We start from the raw sequence: 23227 nt of genomic DNA, 5'->3' as shown, positions 1-23227 counted from the left end.
GAGGCCCAGCCTCAGCAAGAGATAGAGAGGGAAAGTGGGAGAGAGAGGGAGGGAGAGGGAGAGAGAGAGAGAGAGACAGACAGACAGACACAGAGACAGAGATACAGGGGTCTGGAGGGGCAGAGAGAGTAAGTATTGGTTGAGTAAGTGATACAGGGGACTGTTTAAGGAATTAGATTATTCTTAATCTTATTTTGGGGGTATTGGTTATAAAATGTATCACTCATCACAATTCATCAAATTTAATATTAACAATCTGTGTATATATTATTTTACATAAATTGTACCTTGTTTTCTTAAGTGAGAAATGTTATAAAAAAGCACCAAACACTTAATGTTTGACCCAATCTTGTTTCAAGGCTGCTAGATAAATTAGGGAGAAAGTTTCTATTAACAAATATTAACCGAAAACTTCCTGCTTCATTTAGAAACAAAATATTTAAATTTACAAGAAAGACACATAAACTTAGTAAAGTACACTGGTGTATGCATCTTCTTATTCATTAACTTCCATTTGAAAAGTGAGATGTCTCCAACAATACCTCAAAAATTATGCCCAATATTCATAAAACATTTTAAAATTCTGAACACAAACCGAGCATGATGGTGCATTCCTGCAATCTCACCCACCTAAGAGGCTGAGGCAGGAGGATTACTGTGAGTTCAAGGCCAGTCCAAACTACAGTGCAAGACACAGTCTCAAAAAATAAATAAATATTATGAACATTTTAATGGAATTGAATTTTTTAAAATACTATTATTTGATATTACATGCGGTATGAGCATTTTCCAAAACTACAAATATACCAGATTATCATTATAAGAGGTACAAAGTACTTAAAAGTGCAATTTGGCAAGGCAAAATCAAATTTGAAGACTGTTTCCTCTTTTAACTAAAAAAACCAATTTCTTGGAAATTATCATTGTACAAAGCAGATCAAAGGCTGGGGTGGAGAGTTTGATGGTAGTGCACTTGCCTAGAGTAAGGCCCTGGTGTGGCTCACCAGAACTGTAGGGGGGGGGGGGGATCTAGTGAAGACAAATGGAATCTGACTGTGTATATGTGTGTACTCTCTGAAACACTATGTTGTGGGGGACAGGGGCAGGAACAACAAAACTGTTCATCTCTAGGGAATGGTTAAGGCCATATACAAGGTCTATTGATGATTGTATACTTACTGACATAAAGCAATGTCCACAAAAAAATGATGTCTATGTCTGTGGGGTAGGTTTGAAACTTTAAATTCTTTAGCCAAATGAAATTAATTTTAATAAATTTTATGTAACTGAATAAAAATACTACCATTTTATAATATGTACTCAAGGGCCGGGGATTTAATTCAGTGGTGCTGCACCAGCCTCACAACCACAAGGTCCTGAGTTCAATCCCTGGTATCAAAAAAAAAAAAAATACTCAAAACCAAACCATTATGCACTTTTCTGTACTAAGTCTTGGAAAGCCAGTGTGCACTGCACATTTACTAAACATCTCAATTTGAATTAATCACATCTCAACCATTCAATAACTGCATGTCACTACTGGCTATCAAGTACTGTACTGGATAGCACAAGACTAAATCTTTAATACTGAGGATTTTGTTTTTAATGAGAATGAAAAGTTATTTTTAAAATACGTCACTTGACTGCTATCAGGCACTTTCCAAAGTCTCGCAGCTGCTTATTACATAAGTTTTTGGATTACTTCAAACTGTTTCCTAGTATTCTGAGTATTCTTTGGAAAATTCTTGTTTTTAGAAATGAACAGGTTGGTCTTGCTTATGAAATAGAGATATAACAATACAAAAATCAATTTAAAATGTAGAACTAAAATGAGTTTTCTTGTATGTATGTGAGTATAAAACCAAAATTCCCTCATTATTATGTATTTTAATAGCAAATTTCTGACAGTTGAATCCAATAGTTACTAATTAGATACATACTACGAGAACTATTTTGGGTCTTTTTAATATGAGATCATAATCAGTGTATATTTTAATCAAATAGTTTAAAAAGCTTCTCAAACTTTCTTGAGTCTTTCTCAGAAACAGGAAAAATGTAATTATTAGGAACATCAAACAGGTTCAAAATTTTAACAATTTATTCAGTGTGCCTCAAATAAACCTTAGAATTCTTCTCTCATGGAGAAAATGGCAAAAATTGCATATACTTTCGCATTAGGAACCATGCAAACATTAACAAAGTAGAGTAAAATATTTAGTGTTTAAAAAAAAAATCCACCAACCTAGAATTCTATATCCAGTAAAACTATTCTTCAAAAGTAAAGGAGTAGTTTTTCAAAGACAAACCAAGAGTTTGGTACCTGTAAATCTACCTTTCCAGAAATGTTAATAATTCTTTAGAGTAGAAAAATGATATACAGTAGATTAGAAGTTCAAACAATGCGAAAAGAAAGTATACTCTTATTTAGAATGGATGATGGTTGTTTTCTTACTTTTAATTGATCTAACAGTTAACATTCTCATTAATAACAGGAGCAATGTAGTCAGTAACTACAGCTTTTGGATAAGTAAAATTAATGACAGTAATGTTACACGGGATAGGAGGGAAAAACTAATACTCTAAGATACTCCTAACTAACAATGAAGCAATACAGTCGTATCTGAACTGAACTAATATTTGTTTTGAATGTATGACGAATGCATGCAAAATGTACGACAAATACAAACAAAATTTAAACAGAAGTATAACTGATATGCTAAGAGAAGAAAGACAATGCAATCACATGAAATGCTCAATTAAAACCACAGAAAGCAGAAACAGAAGCAAAGAAAAAACAGACCAGGGACAACACCCAAAGGTTATAAATATAGCTTATATTAATAATCACTTCATATGTGAACGGTCTAAATTGCTAATTAAAGAGGTTGTTAGAATGGATTTTTTTAAGACACAAATACAAGTTGTCTACAAGAAACAAGTATAAAGACCTCCAATGATAAACTAAAAGCAAAAGGATGATAAAACAGTTAATTTTCCAAAAAGATATAACAATCATTAATGGGTGTGTGGCTAACAAGAGTCACATAAGGCAAAGGCTTCTGGGAGACCAGACAGGAAGACTGAGGGCTAAATGGCTCCCTTGGTGAGCAAGAAGAAAGGTGGCACGCAAGCCTGTTGACATGCCTGCAGGGAACAGTAAAAACATCTGAGATTTTGTTGTTTACCTGTACATGTACCACAGAGGGTGGGAGACAGATGAATCCTGAGTAACTCTAATTACTTGTACCTGTGTCTGAGTGAACAAAGCCTAGGTACGCCAGTCTCTTGGGACTCTCTGTCCAAGGGAGATGAGAGGCCCCTGGCCCCCTCACATTTTAACCTGATCTGTGTCTCTACTTTTCATTCTCATCACCCCTTGGTCAGGTCCGAGCTCATAGGTTGGTTCCTACAAAGGCCCACAAAATTTCAAGGACAAATATAAACAAATCTACTATTGTAGTTAGAGGTTTCAATACCTCTCTGTCAATATCTGATTGATTGGGCAGGCAGAAAATCAGTAAGGATACAGCTGAACTGACCAGCACCATCAACCAGATTTACTTGCTACCTCTAGAGTACTTCACCTAACAAGAGTGTAAGGCACATTCTTCTCAAGCTCCCACACAATGACTAGCAAGGCGGATCACATTCTGAGCTGTAAGACACACTTTTGTATACAGATTGGGAAAAAAATAAAACTTTGTTTTTTAAGACATAACTGTATATGCAGAAAATTCCAAACAAGGAAAAAACAATATTCAGGAACTAGTAAAATTATAGCTATGCTGTAAAATACACAGCTAATATACAAAGTCAGCTGCTTTCCTATGTAACGGCAATGAGCAACTGAAACTTGAAATTAAAGCATACCGTTTATATATGGAAGGAAGGAAGAACTGATGGACAGACAGACGGACTGGAGGAAGGGAGGATCAAGGTATAAATCTAACAAATATATACAAGATCTATATAGCTACAAAATTCCAATACAAGAAATCAAAGATATAAATAAATAATACAAGGATACTTCATGTTCATGAATGGGAAAAATCACCACTATTCAGGTGTCAGTCTTTCCCAAAAGAATCTACAGATTCAGTGGTACTCCAATCAAAATCCTGTTATTTTATGAATAACAAGAAACTGATTCTAAAGTTTACACAGAAAGAAAAATGACCCAGAACTGTCAACACAATGCTAAAAATAAGAACAATGTCAAAGGACTGACATTACTTGATTGCAAGATTTACTATAAAGCAAGTTATCAACAGAGTGTGGTACTGTTGAGAGAATAGACAAAAAGATCAGTGGAACAGAGCAGAAAGCCCAGAAGTAGTCCGATACAAATATAGTAAATTTTAAAAAATTACATAATGGAAAAAAGATAATCTTCTTAATAAATGGTGAAAAATTGTATATCCTCATGCAAAAAAATCTAAAAACAATAAATTACCTTACAGAGAAATTAACTCAAAACAGATTAAAGATCTAAATGCGAAACACAAAGCTATAAAACTTTATAAAAGAAAATCTTGATTACTTTGGGTTGATGATGACTCACTTCCAACACCAAAAACATGAACCATGTGTAAAAAAAAAAACAAACCTGTGAAAGACACTGATAAAAAGAATGAAAAGACAAGTTACAGAGAAAATTTATGCAAAATGTATTTACTTCTAAAATAGAAAAAGAACTCTTAAAGCTCAACAAGAAATGACACAATTTAAAAATGGGCAAGAGATATGAATATTTCACTGAAGAAAATAAGCAGATGAACAATAGTCATATGAAAAGATTTTAACAACATAATGACATTAGAGATCTGCAGTGAATTCAAGATATAACACAACCTTATAGGCTAAAATCCAAACACTGGTAACACCAAAAGCTGGTGAGAATGAGAACAGGAATAGGGAGATAACCTCTGAAGGCTACATACTATATTATTCCAATCATATGACATTCTAGATAAGGCAAAACTAAAGAGAATGTTAGAAAACCAGTGGAGAGGAAGGTTTGGTAGGAGTGGGAAGAGATGAGTAAATGAAGTGCAGGGTATTTTCAGGCAGTTAAATTATTCTGCATGACACTATAATGGTGGATAAACGACATTATGTATATGGGAAAAACCAAAATCCATAAATCTATACAATACAAAGACTTAAATTTAATGTAAACTATCAATTTAGTTAACAATGTATCTTATTAATTTACCAACTGTAACAAATTTACCGTACTAATGCAAAATGTTAGTAACAGGGTAAACTAGAGGAGGACAAAGAGAGGAAATATATGGGAACTCTACTTTCTCATAATTTTTCTATTAGCCTAAAGCTGCTCTTTTGGTCTTTTAATTAAAAAAAAAAAATCCAAGCCAGCTATCTCTATGAACTAAGCAGTCTTTTAAGCTTAAATATCAACTAATAACTAAGTGTACTAAGACAACTGAGGAACACCAGCAGCAAAGAGCAAAGGAACTACATAAAGACAAAGTGCAAGTATTCTTCCAGGGTGGTATAAAGGTCTTCAGTGAGGATTTTAAAAAAAAATCAGTGTCTTCAGGTTAATCGGTTATTACTATTAGAGAGAGAGAGAGAGAGAGAGAGAGAGGGAGAGGAGGCTGCAGGCTTCTATTAAAATACAGTCATAGTAATCACAGTAAGGACTTCATAGGACATAAAAATCCCTTACTACCAAAAATTCAAGATGGGTTAAGAGACAAGATAAATTTTACAGTACGTGCCATTCAATAAAAGATTAAGGAACAGGAAAACAGAATCCACAGGGAAAAATAAAACAAGAAAAACTTGCATGCAATAAAATTAGCAGACAAGGACATTAAGCCAACTATACCTGTATTCCATATGTTAAAGAAGCTACAGCAAAGACTGAATATAAATATATTTTTTTCAAGTTTAAAATAATTTATTATAGGATATTATTATAAGTGTTCTATTTTTTTTTGTTAAATTCTTTTATTGGTACATTTTAGGTGTACAACACAATTACATTTCTCATTGGGAATTGTACCTTTACATAATGCATCTTGGTTCTTATTTTTTCCCCTTTCCTAGCCCTCCCTTCACCCCCTCCACCCTTCCCTATTTACAAATACCCCTCCCACTACCCCTAACCCTTTGGACCTTTTCTTCCTATTTTGCATTATCGATTATTCATTCTAATCATTGGTACATTTTAGGTATACAATATAATGACATTCATCATTGGAAATTTTCAGCTTTACATGATCTCTCTTGGTTCTTATTTTTCACCCTTGCCCAGCCCTCCCTTCAATCCCTCCATTCCTATTTACAAAGATTTTGTTCCTATTTTTCCATTTTCTCATATTAATCCCATTCCCTTCTATCCCTTCCCCTAGAAAAAGGGGCAAAGGGGAAGGCTGAATATATTGTAGTAGCAGAGTATGTAACAACCAAATTAAACTTCTAGAGACAAAAAAAATAATGTCCAAAATGAAAAACACAGTGCCTATCAGACACCGTAGACAAAATACTTGTGAATTTAAAGACAAAGTAAGGTGGGGGCATGGCGGCACAGTAATCCTCAGAATTTACTAGGGAGGCTAAGGCAGAAGGACCATGAGTTTGAGGCCAGCCTGGGCAACATAGCAAGACCTTCTCACAAAAACAAAAACAAAAATCAGATGTAACAATGCATGGGACAACTTTCAGCAGTCAAATTCATGCGTAACTGAAGTGCAAAAGGGTGGAACAGGAGCTGGATATTTGAAAGAAAGTAAAATCTAAAAATTTTCCAAACTTGACTTAACTAAACTAAAAACTAAAAAAACTAAACTAAAAAAAACCCTCTAGCACAAGAGATAATAAAAAAACTATACAAAGCCATATCATGATCAGGTCCCTAAAATCTGTAATAAAGAGAAAAATCTGAAAAGCCTAGAAAAAAAGACACATTATGTAGGAAAGATTACTAAAAAAGACAACAGATTTCCTTTAAGAAATAATGTAACTCAGAAGCTACCAGAGCAACATTTTTAAAATATAAAAAGAAAATACTCTCAACCTAGGCTTCTATACCAGGAAAAATATTTTTCAAGATTCAGGGCAAAATATAGATTTTTTTTTTTTCAGATAAAGCTGAAAGAATTTATCAGCTTGATACCTGCACTACGTGGGTGGCAGAGAAAGAGGCAGGGAGACAGGAAGGGAGAGAAAAAGAAGGGAAGAAGCAATTATACTTGGAGCCAAAAGGGAGACAATACCAGAGAGAAATCTGAATTGACATAAACAAAGGGATTAAAGGCACCAGAAATGATTAGATAAAGCTATTTTTTCTTACTATTTATTTATTTATTTTGGTATTAGGAATGGAACCCAGGACCTTGTGCTTGATGGGCAGGCGTGGCACCACTGAGCTAAATATCCCCAGCCCTGTATTTAAATCTCTTTAAAAGATAACTCCATCTTTAGAGCAAAAACAGTAAAAACATACTGTAGAGTTTATAACATATGTAGAAGTAAGTTGTACAGCAAAAATATAACACAATAGCCTGGGAAAATTCTAGCTAATGTTAAAATTCTTATACTTAATGTGAAGTGATAAAACATCTCTTGAAAGTAGTAGCCTGTTTTAAGTTACAGGTATGTATTATAAACTCTAAAACAAGTAAAAAACAACAAAATTAACAGTTACAACTAATAAAAAAGAACATTACAGCAAAATATGATAATCCAAGGAAAGAAAAAGGAACAAAGAAAAACTGAAAAAAAGAAAAAGAGAACTGTTCTAACTTATATCTAGACGTCTCCCCAAAGCCTCATGTGCTCATAGGTGAGGCTTTTGGGGTGTGGCTAGACCATGGATGTGTGATACTGGGTTAGTTTACTGATAGGTTTAAGGCTGGGTGTGATGTTGGGAGGTGAAGCCTAGTGGGAAGAGGTGGGTCACTATGGGTGTTGCCTGGAAAGATATATATCCTTCCTCCTTCCTTGATCCCTCTCTGCTTCTTGCTTTCTGTTAAGGCTTGTGTCTTAAGTGTCTCCCCAAAGCTTCATGTGTCATAGGTGGGTCTTTTCCAAGGTGGCTGGATCCGCAGTGTGTAATGCTCGGATCAAGGGTGTGTGATTACTAAATCAGTCCACTGATTTGTTTGGCATAGTTCTGGGTAAGATTAAGGATGCCCACTCTGAGTGTCAGTGCCACCCCCCATAAGGGTGGGTATGCTAGATAAGACATAAGGGACAGAAAGAGGGTTGTTGCTGGTTGCTTGTCTGTCATTTGCTGCCTTCTGCCTGATGCTCTGAGATGCCCTTATGCCATGCCAACCTGCCTTGGAGCCAGCCAACTATGAACTAAAACATCTATGAACTGTAAGCTAAATAAACCTTTCCTCCTTTAACTTTCGGTGCTGGGTATTTTGTCTCAAGAATGAGAAAAGTAACTAAGACATCTTCCTTTGACATCTGAACGGAAGTCTCCAGGAACTCACACCTCTTACATTCTGCATGCCTGTACAACTAGCACCACTTGGATGATGCCAAGGTTTGCTACATGCTAGAGCACTAGCCTGGCCCTCTTGGACTATGGCTGCAGCAGCCTCTGAGGGCTGAACTCAGGAAACATTTCCTAGAAGACCCTAAAAGAACAAAGCGCTCTCAGGCTTTCTTATCAAAGCAGAATCTTTCAAAAACTTTTTAAACTCTTGAATGTGCGGTGGGGACTGGCCAATTCCTGAGATGTCTTCAAGCCATCATTTCTATTGTCTTGATGGAAAGCAGCTGGCTTTTTAATGCTTATCTTTTTAGCAACTCTTGTCCTAAGCCCCAACTTTACAGGCTCTTCCTTCCTGGCAGATCTACAAATATTTTAAATCATTCAACTCCTGATTCTCACTGTAGATCTGGCTAAAACAGCCAGCAGTACCCATGCCACAGCCTAAACAATGGGATGCCTTGAAATCTCCACCAGCTCAATTAGCCTGCCACCTTTAAATTCAGCCTCTCACAAAGTCTTAGGGCATGAGCAAAATGTAGCCAAGTTCTTTGCTAGAATGTAATATGTATCACCTCTAGTCTAGTTTCCAAGAGACTCCACATTCCCATCTGAAACTTTATGAACCTGGCCTTTCCCATTCACATTCCTAAGAGCATTCTGGTCTTCGGAGCTCCCACCAAAATCAGCCACCAAGCTAGCTTACAGCAATCCAGGGCTTCTCTAGCTCACAGCCCAAAACCTTTTCCAAACTCCTCCCACTAACAAGTTACAAAGTCTCTTGAACCCCATGGTTAGGTACAGTCACAACAGTGGCCCCACTCCTAGCACTAATTTTCTGTATTAGTCATTTTCCTATTCATGGGGAAAAAAATGACCACACCTGCAAATTAAAGAAAAGGTTTATTTTGACTCACAGTTATAATCAGCTGCCTCCAAGGTGGAAGGCAGAGCAGAGGAAAGCTGCTTAACTCATGACAGCCAGGAGGCAGAGGGAAAGACAGAGCCAGGGACAAGAATATATTCTAGTGATCCACCTCTTCTGACAAAGCCCCACCTCCTAAGTGAATATATAGTTAATAACTCATCAATGGATTAATTCACTAGTGAGTATAGCACCCCTACATCTAGTCACCCTCCAAAAGCCCCACCTCAGAACATATGAGAATTTTGTGGGGCATTTTAGATTTAAACCATAACAATAATGACAAAGGGGCCAATTCATCAATAGGACATAAGAACTGTAAACATTTATACAACTTACAAAGAAGTTCAAAATATTTGAAACAACTGACAGAACTGCAAGGAGAAACTCATTGAAATTAGAAAGAATTCAGTATCCCTCTCTCAATGATTGATAGAGCATGTACAGAGAAAATCCATAAGGTTAAAGTACTGAACACTACTCACCAACTTCACATAAAAGAACAGATGCAATGAGTGAGATGCCACTAATGCAGAAATTAGGAGGAAATATACAGTACTAAATACTTCCTATTAGAGAAAGAATAAAGGTTTTTAATCAATTATCTTAAGAGTTACCAACTTTTGCCAGGGATTTAGCTCAGTGGTTACGCCTCCTGCCTCGCTATAACAAGGTCTTGAGTTCGATCCCCGGTATCAAAAAAAAACAAAAAAAGTTACCACCTTAAGAAAAACTAGGAAATGAAAAACAAATTAAAATCATAGTAAACAAAAGGAAGAAATAAAGAGCAGAGCAGAAATCAATAAAACAGAAAACAAAAATAATATAAATGAAACTAAAGCTGGTTCTTTTAGAAGCCCAATAAAATTGATAAATCTTTAGACAGACTGTTTGGAAAAGAGACATATGATGACAAAGATTTACTTTAAAATACAAGAAAGGGTACTGAGGTCCCCCACTACAATTGTATTAGTGCTTATTTGGTTTTTCATGTCCATTAATATTGTTTTGTATGGTTGGGGGCATTTGTATTTGGTGCATATATATTTAGGACTGTCATCTCTCCCTCTTGGATTGTTCCCTTCACAAGGATGTAGTGACCATCTTTGTCTCTCTTAATTAGTTTTGATTTGAAATCTACTTTGTCTGCAAATAAGATTGCTACCCTTGCTTTTTTCCGGGTTCCTGTCACATGGAGAACTGTTTTCCATCCTTTTATTTTCACTCTAAGAATTTCTTTTGGAGTTAGGTGTGTGTTTCTTGTATACAGCATATTGTTGGATTTTCCTTCTTAATCCATTCTGTCAGTCTATTTCTTTTGATTGGTGAATTGAGGCCATTAATATTGATGGTTATAATTGATAGATATTGACTCATCCTTGTCATCATGTACAGGTACAAATATCCAATGATAAATCTAAACGTATTGCATACCTAAAATGTACCAATGAAAGAATTTAAGCAAAAAAAAAAAAAAATAGAATTACTGATTTATAGGATATTAATCTCATTTTAAGCTTTGACTATGTGAAACTGCTTCCAAGATAGGCTGCTACAATTTATAACACTACAAAAAATACATAATAGCTATCTCATTATTTCTTTGCATTGTGGACATTAACATTTTAAAACCTCAAAAATGTTTGGTAATGAAAAATGATATTTTGACTGTTGCTAACACTTCTGTTTAAGAATATTTTCGAATTTTTCTTCTTATTGAATAATTTTGTTCTCTTTTTTATTGTGATTTAAAACCTAAAGCATTCATTATTCATAATAATTTGTTAGAATTCTTAATTTTAATGTTAAAATTTTAATGTTTTAATATTAGAATTTTTCTTAGTGATATCTTTACATATAAAAAGTAACTGATGTATACATTTATTAAAATGTTGTTAAATTTTTTTTTAAAACACAGGAAAGGAGTTAAGTGGGTAGATACAGAGCACACAGGTTGACAGGTGTATACCGATTTGTCATGTTACTCTACTTTGTATGTGTTTATAAGATTCTATAACAAAAGGTTTTTTTTAAAGTATGATGTATGATCTGTTCTTCGTATAAACTACCTACAGTATTGTTCCTTTCAGATAAATGTATATAAGGATGAGAAAGAAACCATGAAGAAGAGTTCTCTACAGAATCTAATTATAGACTAGAGGATGAAGAGGGTAATGAATTACTTTAACTCTGTACAGCACATTGTGTGTATATACAGTAAATAATGAATATAAATAGATATTACTTTTGAACTTTAAAAAATGTTAATGATTAGTATGTATAAGAAAATTATGAAAATGATAAAATAAGACTTAATAATTAAAAAAATACTTAGCAAGAGAAAGCCTCAATATATCAATTCTTACTAAATTAGTCTATAAAACTAATGATACTACAAATCAAATCGAATTTTTTCTGTTTAAGGGTAAGGCTGGAGGGTATAGCCTTAAAAATGCTAAGTATAAGCATATTAAAATAACAAGAAAATACTGAAGGATAATGATCAAACTGTATGACCATTATAAATGCTGCATTAAAATTCTGTGTACTGGCCAAGAAATAGACGAATGAAAGAACAGAAGAGGATACAAAAACAGATCTAAGTACATCTAGTAATTTATTCTATCTTAAAAGTAATATTTCAAACAGGTGGGAGAAAATAAATTGCTCAATAAATGGTGTCAGGACAACTAAACAGCCATTTATAAAAACATGAAGCTGAATTTCTACTCCACTTGTTTTCCAGTGTCAATCTAGAAAGAGTAAAAATTACATGTTCAAAATAATACTATAAACTGCTAGAAAAATGTGGGCAAATATTTTTACAATTCTGAACTGGAAAAGTATTAAAACTTTGATATAACTGAAAGATTATTACATTTACTAACCATACAAAATTTAAAACCTGTATAATCTCTCAAAACATCAAAATACATTTGTCAAAAGATAAGTGACAAACTCCTCAAAAAACAATATAAATTATTATCCCTTAACAATGGAATTCCTTCAAATTGCCAAGAAAAAACAACCAAGAGAAAAGTGGACAAGAATTGGCAATTTATGAAAGAAATACAAATGGGTAACAGACATGAAAGATGTTCAGTTTTATTCCACCAATAGTTTTTGGCTGTCAAAAACAAGATTTTTAATCCTGTCAATGAGAATATATTATTATGTAGTTTTAAAGCTTGTAGCCTCTGATTTTATTTCTTAGAACTTATTCTATAAAAATACTTGGAAAGGAAATATATATCATACTGCCTGTAAAAGTGTAAACCCGGAAAGTCAAAATATTCACTAGTATAAGTTGAATTGTGTCCTCCAAAAAGATCTGTTAAAGTAATAACCCTGTATTTATGTTTGTGAATGTGACCTCACTTGCAGATGTAACTAAGGGTCTGTATGGATGTAGCCAAGGTCTAAATGAGGTCATTAAGGCTGACCCTAATCCACAATGACTGGTGTCATTTTAAGTGAGAACACAGAGCAAGAGAGAACACCATGTGATAACATACACAAAGACTACAGTGCTGGAAGAATCTACATGCCAAGGAAACTTAATTACCAACCGCAGAAAATTAGGAGGCAGGTATGAGACAGATTCTCTTCCGATTCCTCCAAATGGAATCAAACCTCCCAAAGCCTTGAGTTTTAGGAGTATGGCCTCCAAAACCATCAGAGAATGAATTTGTCTTAAATTACTAGCTTGTTACAGAAGCCCTAGGAAACTATAACACCCACTATTAAAACTTCACATATTGGGCCAGGGATTTAGCTCACTGGTTCCACCACCTGTCTCGCAAGCATAAGGTTCCAAGTTCGATTCCCGGTAGCAAAAACAAACAAAACAAAACAAAACAAAAACCATGTATTATAGTAACATAAAATGCAATGTAATAGTAAGAAGGATGCAAGAGACATTAATAGAAATTTACTGAAGATATGTAATAAAAATGAAGAAGGTTGTAGAATAGTATGTATAAAATCATCTTTCTGGTAAACAAAAAAAGAACATCTCTCAACCAAAAATAAATAAATATATACATACAAACCAGGCGCAGTGTTGTATGCCTGTAATTCTGGCACTTGAGAGGCTGAGGTAGGAGGATCACCGTAAATTCGAGGCCAGCCTACAGAGTGAGTTCAAAGCCAGCCTGAACTACACAGTGAGACCTCGTCTCAAAAAAAACCAAAAAAAGGGGAACATTTCTCTACTCTTTCACCTCCCTACTGAAATCCACCCTTCTCTGATGCTGGCCAAATCAAAGGGCTGGACCAGTGATGGTGAACCTTTTAGAGCTTTCAATGATACTAACAGCCTGCTGCAGCAGCTCATGTGCCATAAGTGCGCCACCACTGGGTTAGATACTCTGTAGTCTTGACCACAACACATTCACAGATCTCATTCGACTTCCAAAGCCTCAATAATCAGTACTGTGTAAAGTGTTCCTATAATTCTTAGTATCTGGCCATTTCTACTAGGAGGTTCTGTTGTCTGGTAGAATATACAAAGCTAACTTAATGTTGTCATTTTTTTCTCCACAATGTTTCTAACATCTAGCCTTGATCTAGCAACTAGACATCTAGCAAGTAGATTTCACTTTTTATAAACTTGGACAACAGGTAGTGGCTACCTTTAGGTATATACAATGTAGTTAGGCAACATATCTGGACTCACTAGGAAGAACTGCTCTAAGTGATTAGTAGTATCTGCCATCAACACATAGTCCAGGGACTTCTGCTCATTATTTTGTTCCAGATGCTGCTACAACTCAGGCTTGTCAGCCAGACCAGGTATGCTAAGAGAATGGATAAAGAAGTGTTTAGTAAGCTTTAAGGCATTGTTCAATTTTTTCTATCATAAATAGTAATTTTCAATTTCCCCAATCTATAGACCCTACCAATGTTGCCATTTCTTGAATCAAAAATCTTAGTGCTGCCTACTACCTATGGAATAAAGCTCACCTCTTAAGACTGAAGTTCAGAGTCTTCTAAAACTTGGCCTCAATTAACCTTGCAAATTTATGGTCCACTATTTCCCCATGCAAATATCATTCTCAATTCTAGTCGTCAGTCTATTTAACATCTCCAAAAACTCCATGCACATCAGCTACTTCAAACTTTTGTTGGCTCATTTATCTCTGAACCAAGTTGCTTCCTTGTTCCTGACATAATTTAAAGACCTCATATTTAATCCTCACAATGATGTAGCAAATCTCATGATATACTATCTCTATTATTCGAACCTGAAATATACATTGGCATATAGTATGTATTTTTTTTGTGATAACAGCCTTTCCTAACTGTACAGTACACAACTGAGGAGTAAAGCCTGGATCTTCCTTACCAATTCCTTATACTCCATGACACTGGGAGGGTGCTATGTTCTCAGCAAATACTCAATACCTGGCATTTCATTGATAAAGGAAATTATTTGGATTTCTGACTAGCTTTATAGATTACATACAAATTAACTAGCTCCTTTAGTAATAAGGAAAATTCTTAAGAATGTAGGTAACCTCTGATACTTTTTATGGCAACAATAGTAATTCACCATACTCAAAGGAACATGTAATTTTTTAAAATTTTGGAACTACAGGTATGATAAACAACTTCATCTCTAAAAGGATTTAGCTTTCTCAATATAAGATTAAAGGTTTAACTTTATTTTATCTTTTTTATAAGAGAGAGAAAGTGGAGAGCCAGGACAACCAATGATGGTGCAACCAACTGACAAAGGCCCTGGCCAGTCCCAGGTACTGACTTTTATTGGCAATCAATTGGGGTAAAGGCAAGCTATGTCCACTTTCTACGGAAATTAAAGTAAACAAGCCTCATAAAGGACAAGGCAAAGCATTCTCGAATTAGGAACAGAATAGACAAAATATGTGGTTTAAAGGTTTAACATTATAATAAAACTTGAAAAACATTTCATTGTTCTAAAGTTAATTTTAAAATAAATTTTTAAAAACTCAGTACACTAAGGCAAAGGAACACAGGAATCAAGGATACTGAAGTAAACAATCATAGTAATTAAAATAGCTTTCATTTAATCCTATTTTTTAAAGGGTGTTTTTCTAGATTTACCTCTTCAACAGTACTCCACAGCAAATTATTTCCTCTATTTTAAAAGAGATCACAATTTAGCACAATACAGTTAACTGTAAAGTGAAACTGCTATCTTCTAATTAAACTACTATATTGCTATTACAGCTGTGTAACTTCTACAACTTCAGACAATACTAACAAGAGATGTAAAAAATAAAATAGGATGTTTTTGTTAAACTTATTTGTAAATATAATTAAATATATCAAACTTCTAATTGTTCATCAACCAATAAAATTTCTATTTATATTCAACAATGTATATTCTATTACTATGAAAAAGAACATATGTGCCTATTTTGTTTCCAGAATCTTTACAATAAAAGGGAACTGTATTACTAACCCTGAAATCAAAACTACAACTACTCCTAGGCAAAATAATTTATAACAAAATTCAATTCTACTTGCTCTTTCAAAATTTCCATTTTCTATTCAAAACTAGAACAAGCTACCACCATACTTCCAGCAAAATCATTTATTTTAAAAAAAGACAAAAATAAAACAAATGAGACTATATAAGCACAGGTTTCATTTGAAAATCTTAACTCTTACCAGCTTTTATACAGACTTCTAAAAATCATGAATCAGAGCACTAAACACTGATGTACATAGCAGGAGATGCTCAACAAGAACTATAAGCAGAACACAGATCTTCAATACTTCAGCTAATACTTAAGCAGGCTCAGGTTTTAAGGAGTGCAGGGAATCCTGAATGTCCTAGTCAAACCTTATTTCTAACAAGGGACTGTTTTATTTCTAGACTTGGTAATAAGACATTATTCATACATAACATTTTTACATTAAAAGACAACTTCTAAGAGGTGTATTTTTAATAAAATCCTTTACAATATACTCCACAGAAGAAAAACAGCCAGAGTGGCACAACTCAGAGGCGGTGGAGGTAGAAAGACACAGTTGGAAGACTCAGGGACTTTTCAAGCTGCTCGTTAACTCTTAATTTATAGACTCTACATTTAACTGACTTTAAATAAAATTATTGGGACTAATTTACCTAAATTGAAGCAAATATGACTCAGGGTTCAAAATTTTTCTAAAATATCCCTGGGGGAAAAAAAACCCAAAACTCTAAACTGAGAACTAAATAGAATTAATAAGAATTTTCATACACTTCTCCAATTTCCCAGAGTACTTTATATACCTGCTAGGCACTCTTAAATGTTTTACATAATTATTGCACTATTCTTTGAAATTCTAGACTAAGCCCATTTCACAAGTCTAGCCACTAAGGCTCACAATAGTTAAGAAATCTGCCTTTTATAGAGCTAAGAATGACCAGAAACAGGATTTATAATCTGATGTTGTTCGACACTTCTGAATCTCTTCCCTGGTTTATAGTCCACCTTGTATTACACAACTGTTGTGCTCACCTTTTTACTCAAGACTTGGAAAGGGTACCATCTCATCTTTTTATATTCCAAATCCAGTAAATTTTCATCTTTTTTCTCCTTCCAAACTACTCAAAGTGAAATACATTTGCAGCCCTAACTTCACACCAGTAGTACCTTAATTCAGGCTGCCATAAAGTCAAAGATCCTTTTAGGCTCATCTTTTCCTTTATATCTATTTAAGAATTACTACCTAAAAGGTCTGACTTTAGAATAGAAACAAAATAACAGTTACTGCTAACATCAAGGAGCAGAGTTAGATCACATTCTTTTCCTAATAAACAAAGTTCTAATTGTAGATAGCATTAGAAACTGAAGGTTTTAACAGCTTGATGAAGCTATTAAAAATGATGGGGGCTGGGGATTTAACTCAGTGGTTCCAGCGCCTGCTTTGCAAGCACAAGGTCCCAAGATTGATGCCCAGTACCAAAAAAAAAAAAATGATGACTATTAAAAGCAACAAATAGGCTAAGAAATAAACATGTGAACAATTACAATTATTCAATCAACAAGTATTCACTATCTGTGGCTGATGTTATAAAAGTTACCGAGAACTACAGAGGCATAAAGTCCTTCTCCCAGAATTGTATATACTGAAGTGGTGGCGAACCTACAGCACTCATGCCGTAGTGGGCTGTTTGTACTGTTCAAAGGTCTAACGTGTTTGCCATAAATGGTATACAGAGTGACAGGAAAAATTATATATATATATATATAGGCAAGTTAAAACAAGTGCCCAGGAATTAAAGGAAATAAAAGTTAAAGCTGATTAATAAAAATGGCTTGTTGAGTACTAAACCTTGAAAAAACAAATCAGGTGAGTATGGCAGAGAAAGGTAATGATCACCATTATCAAATCCTATCTATTCAGACCAGTGATGGGTGCTGAGGGCTAACTGAAGGTTTTCTTTACCCTAGTCCTTAATTTCTTACTTATTCGGGACTGTATATGTTAAACTTCACTTGGCAAGAAAGACTGCATATACTCTTTACAGAAAGTAAATACCACACTAAATGAAATTCAACAAAATTAACTACAAAACAAGACTTATGAATATTGTTTAAAAGCCTTTTAAAATTGTCCTCCTAATATAAGTAAATACTATCAGATAATGAATGGCATGGGAACTATTCATGTAAAAGTTCATAATATGTTTATATATTACAGAACTTTAAATGAAACCTCAATTTCTATAAAGCTTTAAAAGCTGTAGCAAAACAACAGACTTACTGAAGATTGAGTTCTTCCATAAATCCAATCACCAATACAATATCATTAACATCTGGGCATATTTACAGCTAATAAGATATGTATGCTTCGCCATACTTGTTCTGCTAGTATTTATAATGCCTGGCTCTATTGCAATCCCTTTTCTCACCTTTTATATCTAGGAGAGATTAAGTTCTGCTGGAAATCTTTTTAATTGTTCTTGAATTTTACTATTAAGTGTTTTAACTCAGGACTTCTTATTTCATGTGGATTTCTATAAATAGCTATCTCATCTCTATCTCCATTCTCAAACTTCAATCCACCGTCTGTACTAGCTCTACCTTTCCCCCCAGACATCTGAAAGTGAAATCGATCTGTGGCTCCCCACTAGTACTGTAATACTTCCTCAATTTTATTATTTATTTATTTATTTATTTTTGGTACCAGGGATCAAACTCGGGGCCTTGAGCTTGCAAGGCAGGCACTGGAACCACTGAGCTAAATCCCTGCCCCACTTCCTCAATTTTATATTCCCTTTACAGCTATAAAATGCACTGATATCTTGTTAACTTGTTTTAATTCAACCTTAACTCACAAAATACAGTCCAAAGATTCAAGGAAAACCTATTACTTTCAATGTTTGTTTTCCAATATAACATCTAATGCTTCCAAAGTGTCATTTCTAAGATTAGCCTGTAAGAAAACAGTGGACTTTCAGTTCTCAAACCGTGATATACATAAGAGTATTTGGTAAAGCTAGCTAAAAACAGAAATGCCAAACTCTCTCTTGAACCCAGTGAATCTGAACATTATCTAAGAACTGAAACTAGTCATATATATTCTCTAATAACCTCCACAGTGATTCCAATCCATACCTAAATCTGAGAACCCAACGAGAAACTCCTTGCTCCATAACAATTACTACGCTGTTTCATACCTCCCATCAAGCTAATGAGTACCCATTAATCTTAGAAAAACTGCCCCTTCTAAAAGCCTTTTATTCACCTCCTCTCACAATCCTCTAAACCATGAAAAAGTTTTCATATATTTACATACAATCATTCTAACCACAGTACCATTACTTTGCAGATGAGAAAACCACTCCATTACACGGTATCATTATTTTACATATCAGAAAACCAATTCTTTGACAGGAAGGTTAAGACATTTATCCAAAGTGACCCTGAGTTTGAGCCCACATCTGCTGACTATAAAGCTATTGTGTTTTCTATGGTGACATATATCCTCTTACATATCACTCTGAAGTATTGATTTATTCATCAGTTTATACGTTTGTTTCCCTTTTTAGACATACCATACTCGCCTGGCCAGGTATCAACCCTGATTTTGACCTCTACTTTAGTTATTCAATATGTTTGTTGAACGGAAGAGGAAGGTAGCTCCTTGAGAGTTGGTACTGTAACTTGTTTCATTTCTTGGATTCTTAGAGAGCTCTGACTGTACTTCTTGCCTAACACATTTTCTCTGACCTGTAACTTTATTGCTGGATTTATGAGTCAGTGTATACTGGTAGTTTTTAACACTACCAAAATAATGTGCATAGTCAAAAAGGGGAGAAAAAGATTATTTCAAAAAAACTTCTTATACTAACCCACTGTCATACTGGGGACTTCAAATTTATTTATTTATTTATTTTTGGTACCGGGATCGAAGTCGGGACCTTGCGCTTGTGAGGCAGGCAGTGGAACCACTGAGCTAAATCCTCAGCCCCGAGACTTCAAATTTTACGGTTAAACTTCACAACAATTTTAGCCCACAAGACCAGGCAACAGTAACTGAGCGGTTTTTTTAAATTCAAAAGGTAAAGTTGATTAATAGTAGATAACATAAATTGAGCACTGAATACTGACAGTAATCCACTTATGATAACCATGGAGCAACATTACCCTATCACAAATCTCCAGCATCTGTCATTTTTTGAAGCTATCAGGAAACACTATTAGTAAGCACAGAGCAATTAGTGTATTTGTGTATAAAAGTAATGTTCATCTTGCCTCAAGTTAATGTGTATAGTATGTAAAACATATAGTACAACTACTTCCTTTCTGATACAGATTACATAGCAAATGTAGCAAAGTAAAAACTGTAGTTAAAAAAAACCCTAAAATGTAGTAAAGAAAAAAATACTGTAGTAAAAAATGTAGTAAACTGACATTTTCCCATTTTCAGGTAATAAGTCTAAGAGAATGGAGATATTAAATTGAAAATATGCAAAACAATTAGCGCTTTAAGTATCTTATATTTTAATTATATTAGATTTTAGTGAAAAGAAAAGTGGTTATTCCCTTACCACCACGTTTAAAAATAAATTTTAAAAACCCTTTTGAAACAATATGATGTAGAGGAAAGTACAAATGGACTAGGCATCAGGAGTTCTGGCTTTCTAGTTCAGCTACATTACTAAATTTCTGCGAGCCTTCAGCTCACTGGTTCTGTTTTCTCATTTGTTTTAAATACTGGGATACAGCAGGGAGGGACTTGGTCACCTTGAGGTTGTATCCCAAAATTCTCATTTCATTCTTAATCAGTAAACTCAGTGTTCCTTAAAGTCTAAATTCTTACATTAAAAAAAAAAAAAAAGAAATCGAATGGAATGATTCAGCCTCACAATGGATGGCACAAGATACAAAGAGTAGGCTCCTATAAAGTTAACAATTAATCTGGTAACTTTCCAGAGATTGGCTAATCTCAATTTCTTAAACAAGCAAGTGTAGCCACATTTGACATCTGTACTAAGGTAGGTTAAAAAATGGCACTGCTATGCTGAAACTTCCCTGGGTTCCAGTGACACACACTCTGCAGATGCTAGCAAAGTGAGGAGAGAGAGAACCGGTGAGCATTTTAACAAACCACAGTTCAACCCTGTCAGCTCAGTAAGAGCTCGACAGGCCTACACCAAGGAGCAGAACCTCCCCACCCCCAGAAATGCTAGCAACCAATGTAATGAATGCTTCCGTCAACAAGACACATTCCCCTTCCCACAGAACAGCTCGCTCCCAACTGTCCAACTTGGGTTGGAACTGGGCGCACAGAAACAAGCTACGAATGATTCTTGGTCTTAAACACTATGGACTACTTGAGATCGCGGTTTCCCTGCGCAAGGCTGCGGGGAGAGAGGAACCTCCTCCCATCAATGCCAAAAGAAACAAAACAAAACAAATCAGAAACCAGGCCTAGGAGTGATTGCTGGAGAAATGAACCTTGTTTCTCTGCAACGGGGAGCACTAGCATACCCGGCACTCGCTCAGATAGGAAGAGTGCCCACAAACCTAGGCTGGACTTCATTCCCTCCTGGAATCCTGAAGGGGAGATTAAAAACCCGAACAGCTTCCTTCCCCGAACTACCCACTCAGTCCTCTGGCATTGTTATGGAAGGTGCCCTCCGACAGTAGGTGGCGAAGCGAGGGCCGGTACAAGGGTCCTGTTTGAGATTAGGTGGTTCTTGCAAACAGAATCCCCTTGTGGTCTGAGAGTAAAGTTTGAGCAGCAGCAAGGGCGCGGACCAGGGCCCCGCCAGGCTGGGCTCCAGGGCAGGCCTGTGGAGGTGACACTCCCTTGTTCTACAGCAGCTGGGGGAGGCGGCGGCCGGCTGGCCAGGCTCGCACCCGAGGAGCAAGGCGAGGGCGCCGCGGCGGGCAGGCCAGGTCAGGGCGAGCCGGGCTCGCGGGAGGCCTGGCCAGAGCGGGACCCTCGCCTCGCCTCGCAGCGCCCGCCAGCTTACTCACTCCCACTCCCCGGCCCCAAGCCCAGGCCCGCGAGGAAACAGCGGGGTGGCGATGGGGGTCTCGGCCACTGACCACACATTTCTTGCCCAGGAAGGTGAAGAGAGACTCGTTCTCCTGCGGGGTGAGAAGCAGGGACCCCACATTGGTGACCCTCCGCGGAGGCGGCGGCTGCTGGCCGGAGCTCATGGCTTCGCCGGCGGGGCTAGGAGTCCAGGGCCGTCTCCTCCTCGGGCGGGTGGGCTAGCGCTCGTTCCCTCTCGGTGACAGGGCCGGGAGGAGGGAGTCAGACACGCAGCATCGCGCAGCTCCTCCGACGCGGGGAGAAGGACACGGGGAGAAGGAGCTGACCGAGCTCCGACGAGGAAGCTCCCAGCTCCCGCCCGGCGAGGCTAGGACCGGATGGTCCTTTTCCTCTCTCTCTGGCGATTGCGCTAAACTCCCAACTCCTCCTCCAATCCTCCGGCGGCGGCGGCGGCGGCGGCCGCAGGATCCAACATGGCAGCGGGGGCGGACGAGACCACAGGACCTGGGACGCGGGGGAGCGCGCCGGAAACGCGCGACCGCGGCTGGGGCCCGGGAGGGACCCCTCCACTCGCGGAGGCCTCGCCGCGCCGGCCCAGGCCCCGCCCCTTCCGGCCTGGGCGCCGGCCGGGCCGCTCGGGTTGTTGCGGCGCCGCGCGGGTATTGTTGCGGTGGAAGGTGCTGGCTTTGTCCTCCGGCTCTCAGCTCCCCGGTCAGACGCGGGCCCGGCGCCTGCTGCCTGAGGAAAGGATGGACGTACAGCTCCGTCCGCCTCCTGCGGGTGCACGCTTCGCGGGGCGTCTGTGGGGACCCCGTTCCCCTCCGCGTACTATTTCTCAGGGGAGAAGTGGGACCCTCCTGCCGCCGGTCATCGAGATCTGCGATCTGGAGAGAAAACGGCGGCGCTACGCGCGCTCCCCACGGCGTCTCGCGGTCTGTCAGAGCCGCAGGTGCCCGCGGTTTCTCAAACTTTGCCCATAAAACAGGCCTCTCCCTGGATTACGAAAGAGATCGTGATGGATATCACAAAACAAACGCAGTTAGGAGAAAGAAAAGACGCCTACGCCTGTCCGCCTGCCCTGCGTGTCATGCGGGATAAATGTATTTGCGACATTTAAACCCATTTTTTTTAAGTCACTTCTTTTATTGTTTAGTGAATTGGAAAATATCTCCTGTCCCTACCTCGTCTTTATCTCAACCTCTAGGCCTTGTTTTCTTAAGTGTGCTAATTTGGGGAAGTGACACAAAAACCTTATCCACTTTAATCCTTAGAAGTAAATCTCAATTTTTTTTTTGTAGTTTACGTGTTTTAGAATTTTAAGTTAACTAAAATAATCTCCT

The 23227-nt window shown here is 36.9% G+C and overlaps 1 protein-coding gene across 3 annotated transcripts in view; it reads right to left on the bottom strand.

Moving 5' to 3' along the window:
- Wasl (WASP like actin nucleation promoting factor) overlaps positions 1–22483 on the bottom strand; it is a 67822-nt gene extending 45339 nt beyond the window's left edge. Inside the window, exon 1 of one of the 3 annotated variants that reach the window (XM_004856421.4) lies at positions 21938–22483. In XM_004856421.4, coding sequence (XP_004856478.1) covers positions 21938–22051 — 114 coding nt within the window. In that variant the 5' untranslated portion in view covers positions 22052–22483. Of the gene's footprint in view, positions 1–14076; positions 14246–21937 lie in introns of those variants that run through there. The other 2 variants (XM_021237542.2, XM_021237543.2) reach the window with 2 other exon arrangements.
- Between the last annotated feature and the right edge of the window lie 744 nt (positions 22484–23227).

This window comes from Heterocephalus glaber, unplaced genomic scaffold (assembly GCF_053883595.1).
Source record: "Heterocephalus glaber isolate CG9 unplaced genomic scaffold, H.glaber_assembly_v1.0 deba00000546, whole genome shotgun sequence".
In the NCBI taxonomy this organism is placed as follows: Eukaryota; Metazoa; Chordata; class Mammalia; order Rodentia; family Bathyergidae; genus Heterocephalus; species Heterocephalus glaber.
This window is presented reverse-complemented; position numbering and strand designations above follow the sequence as displayed.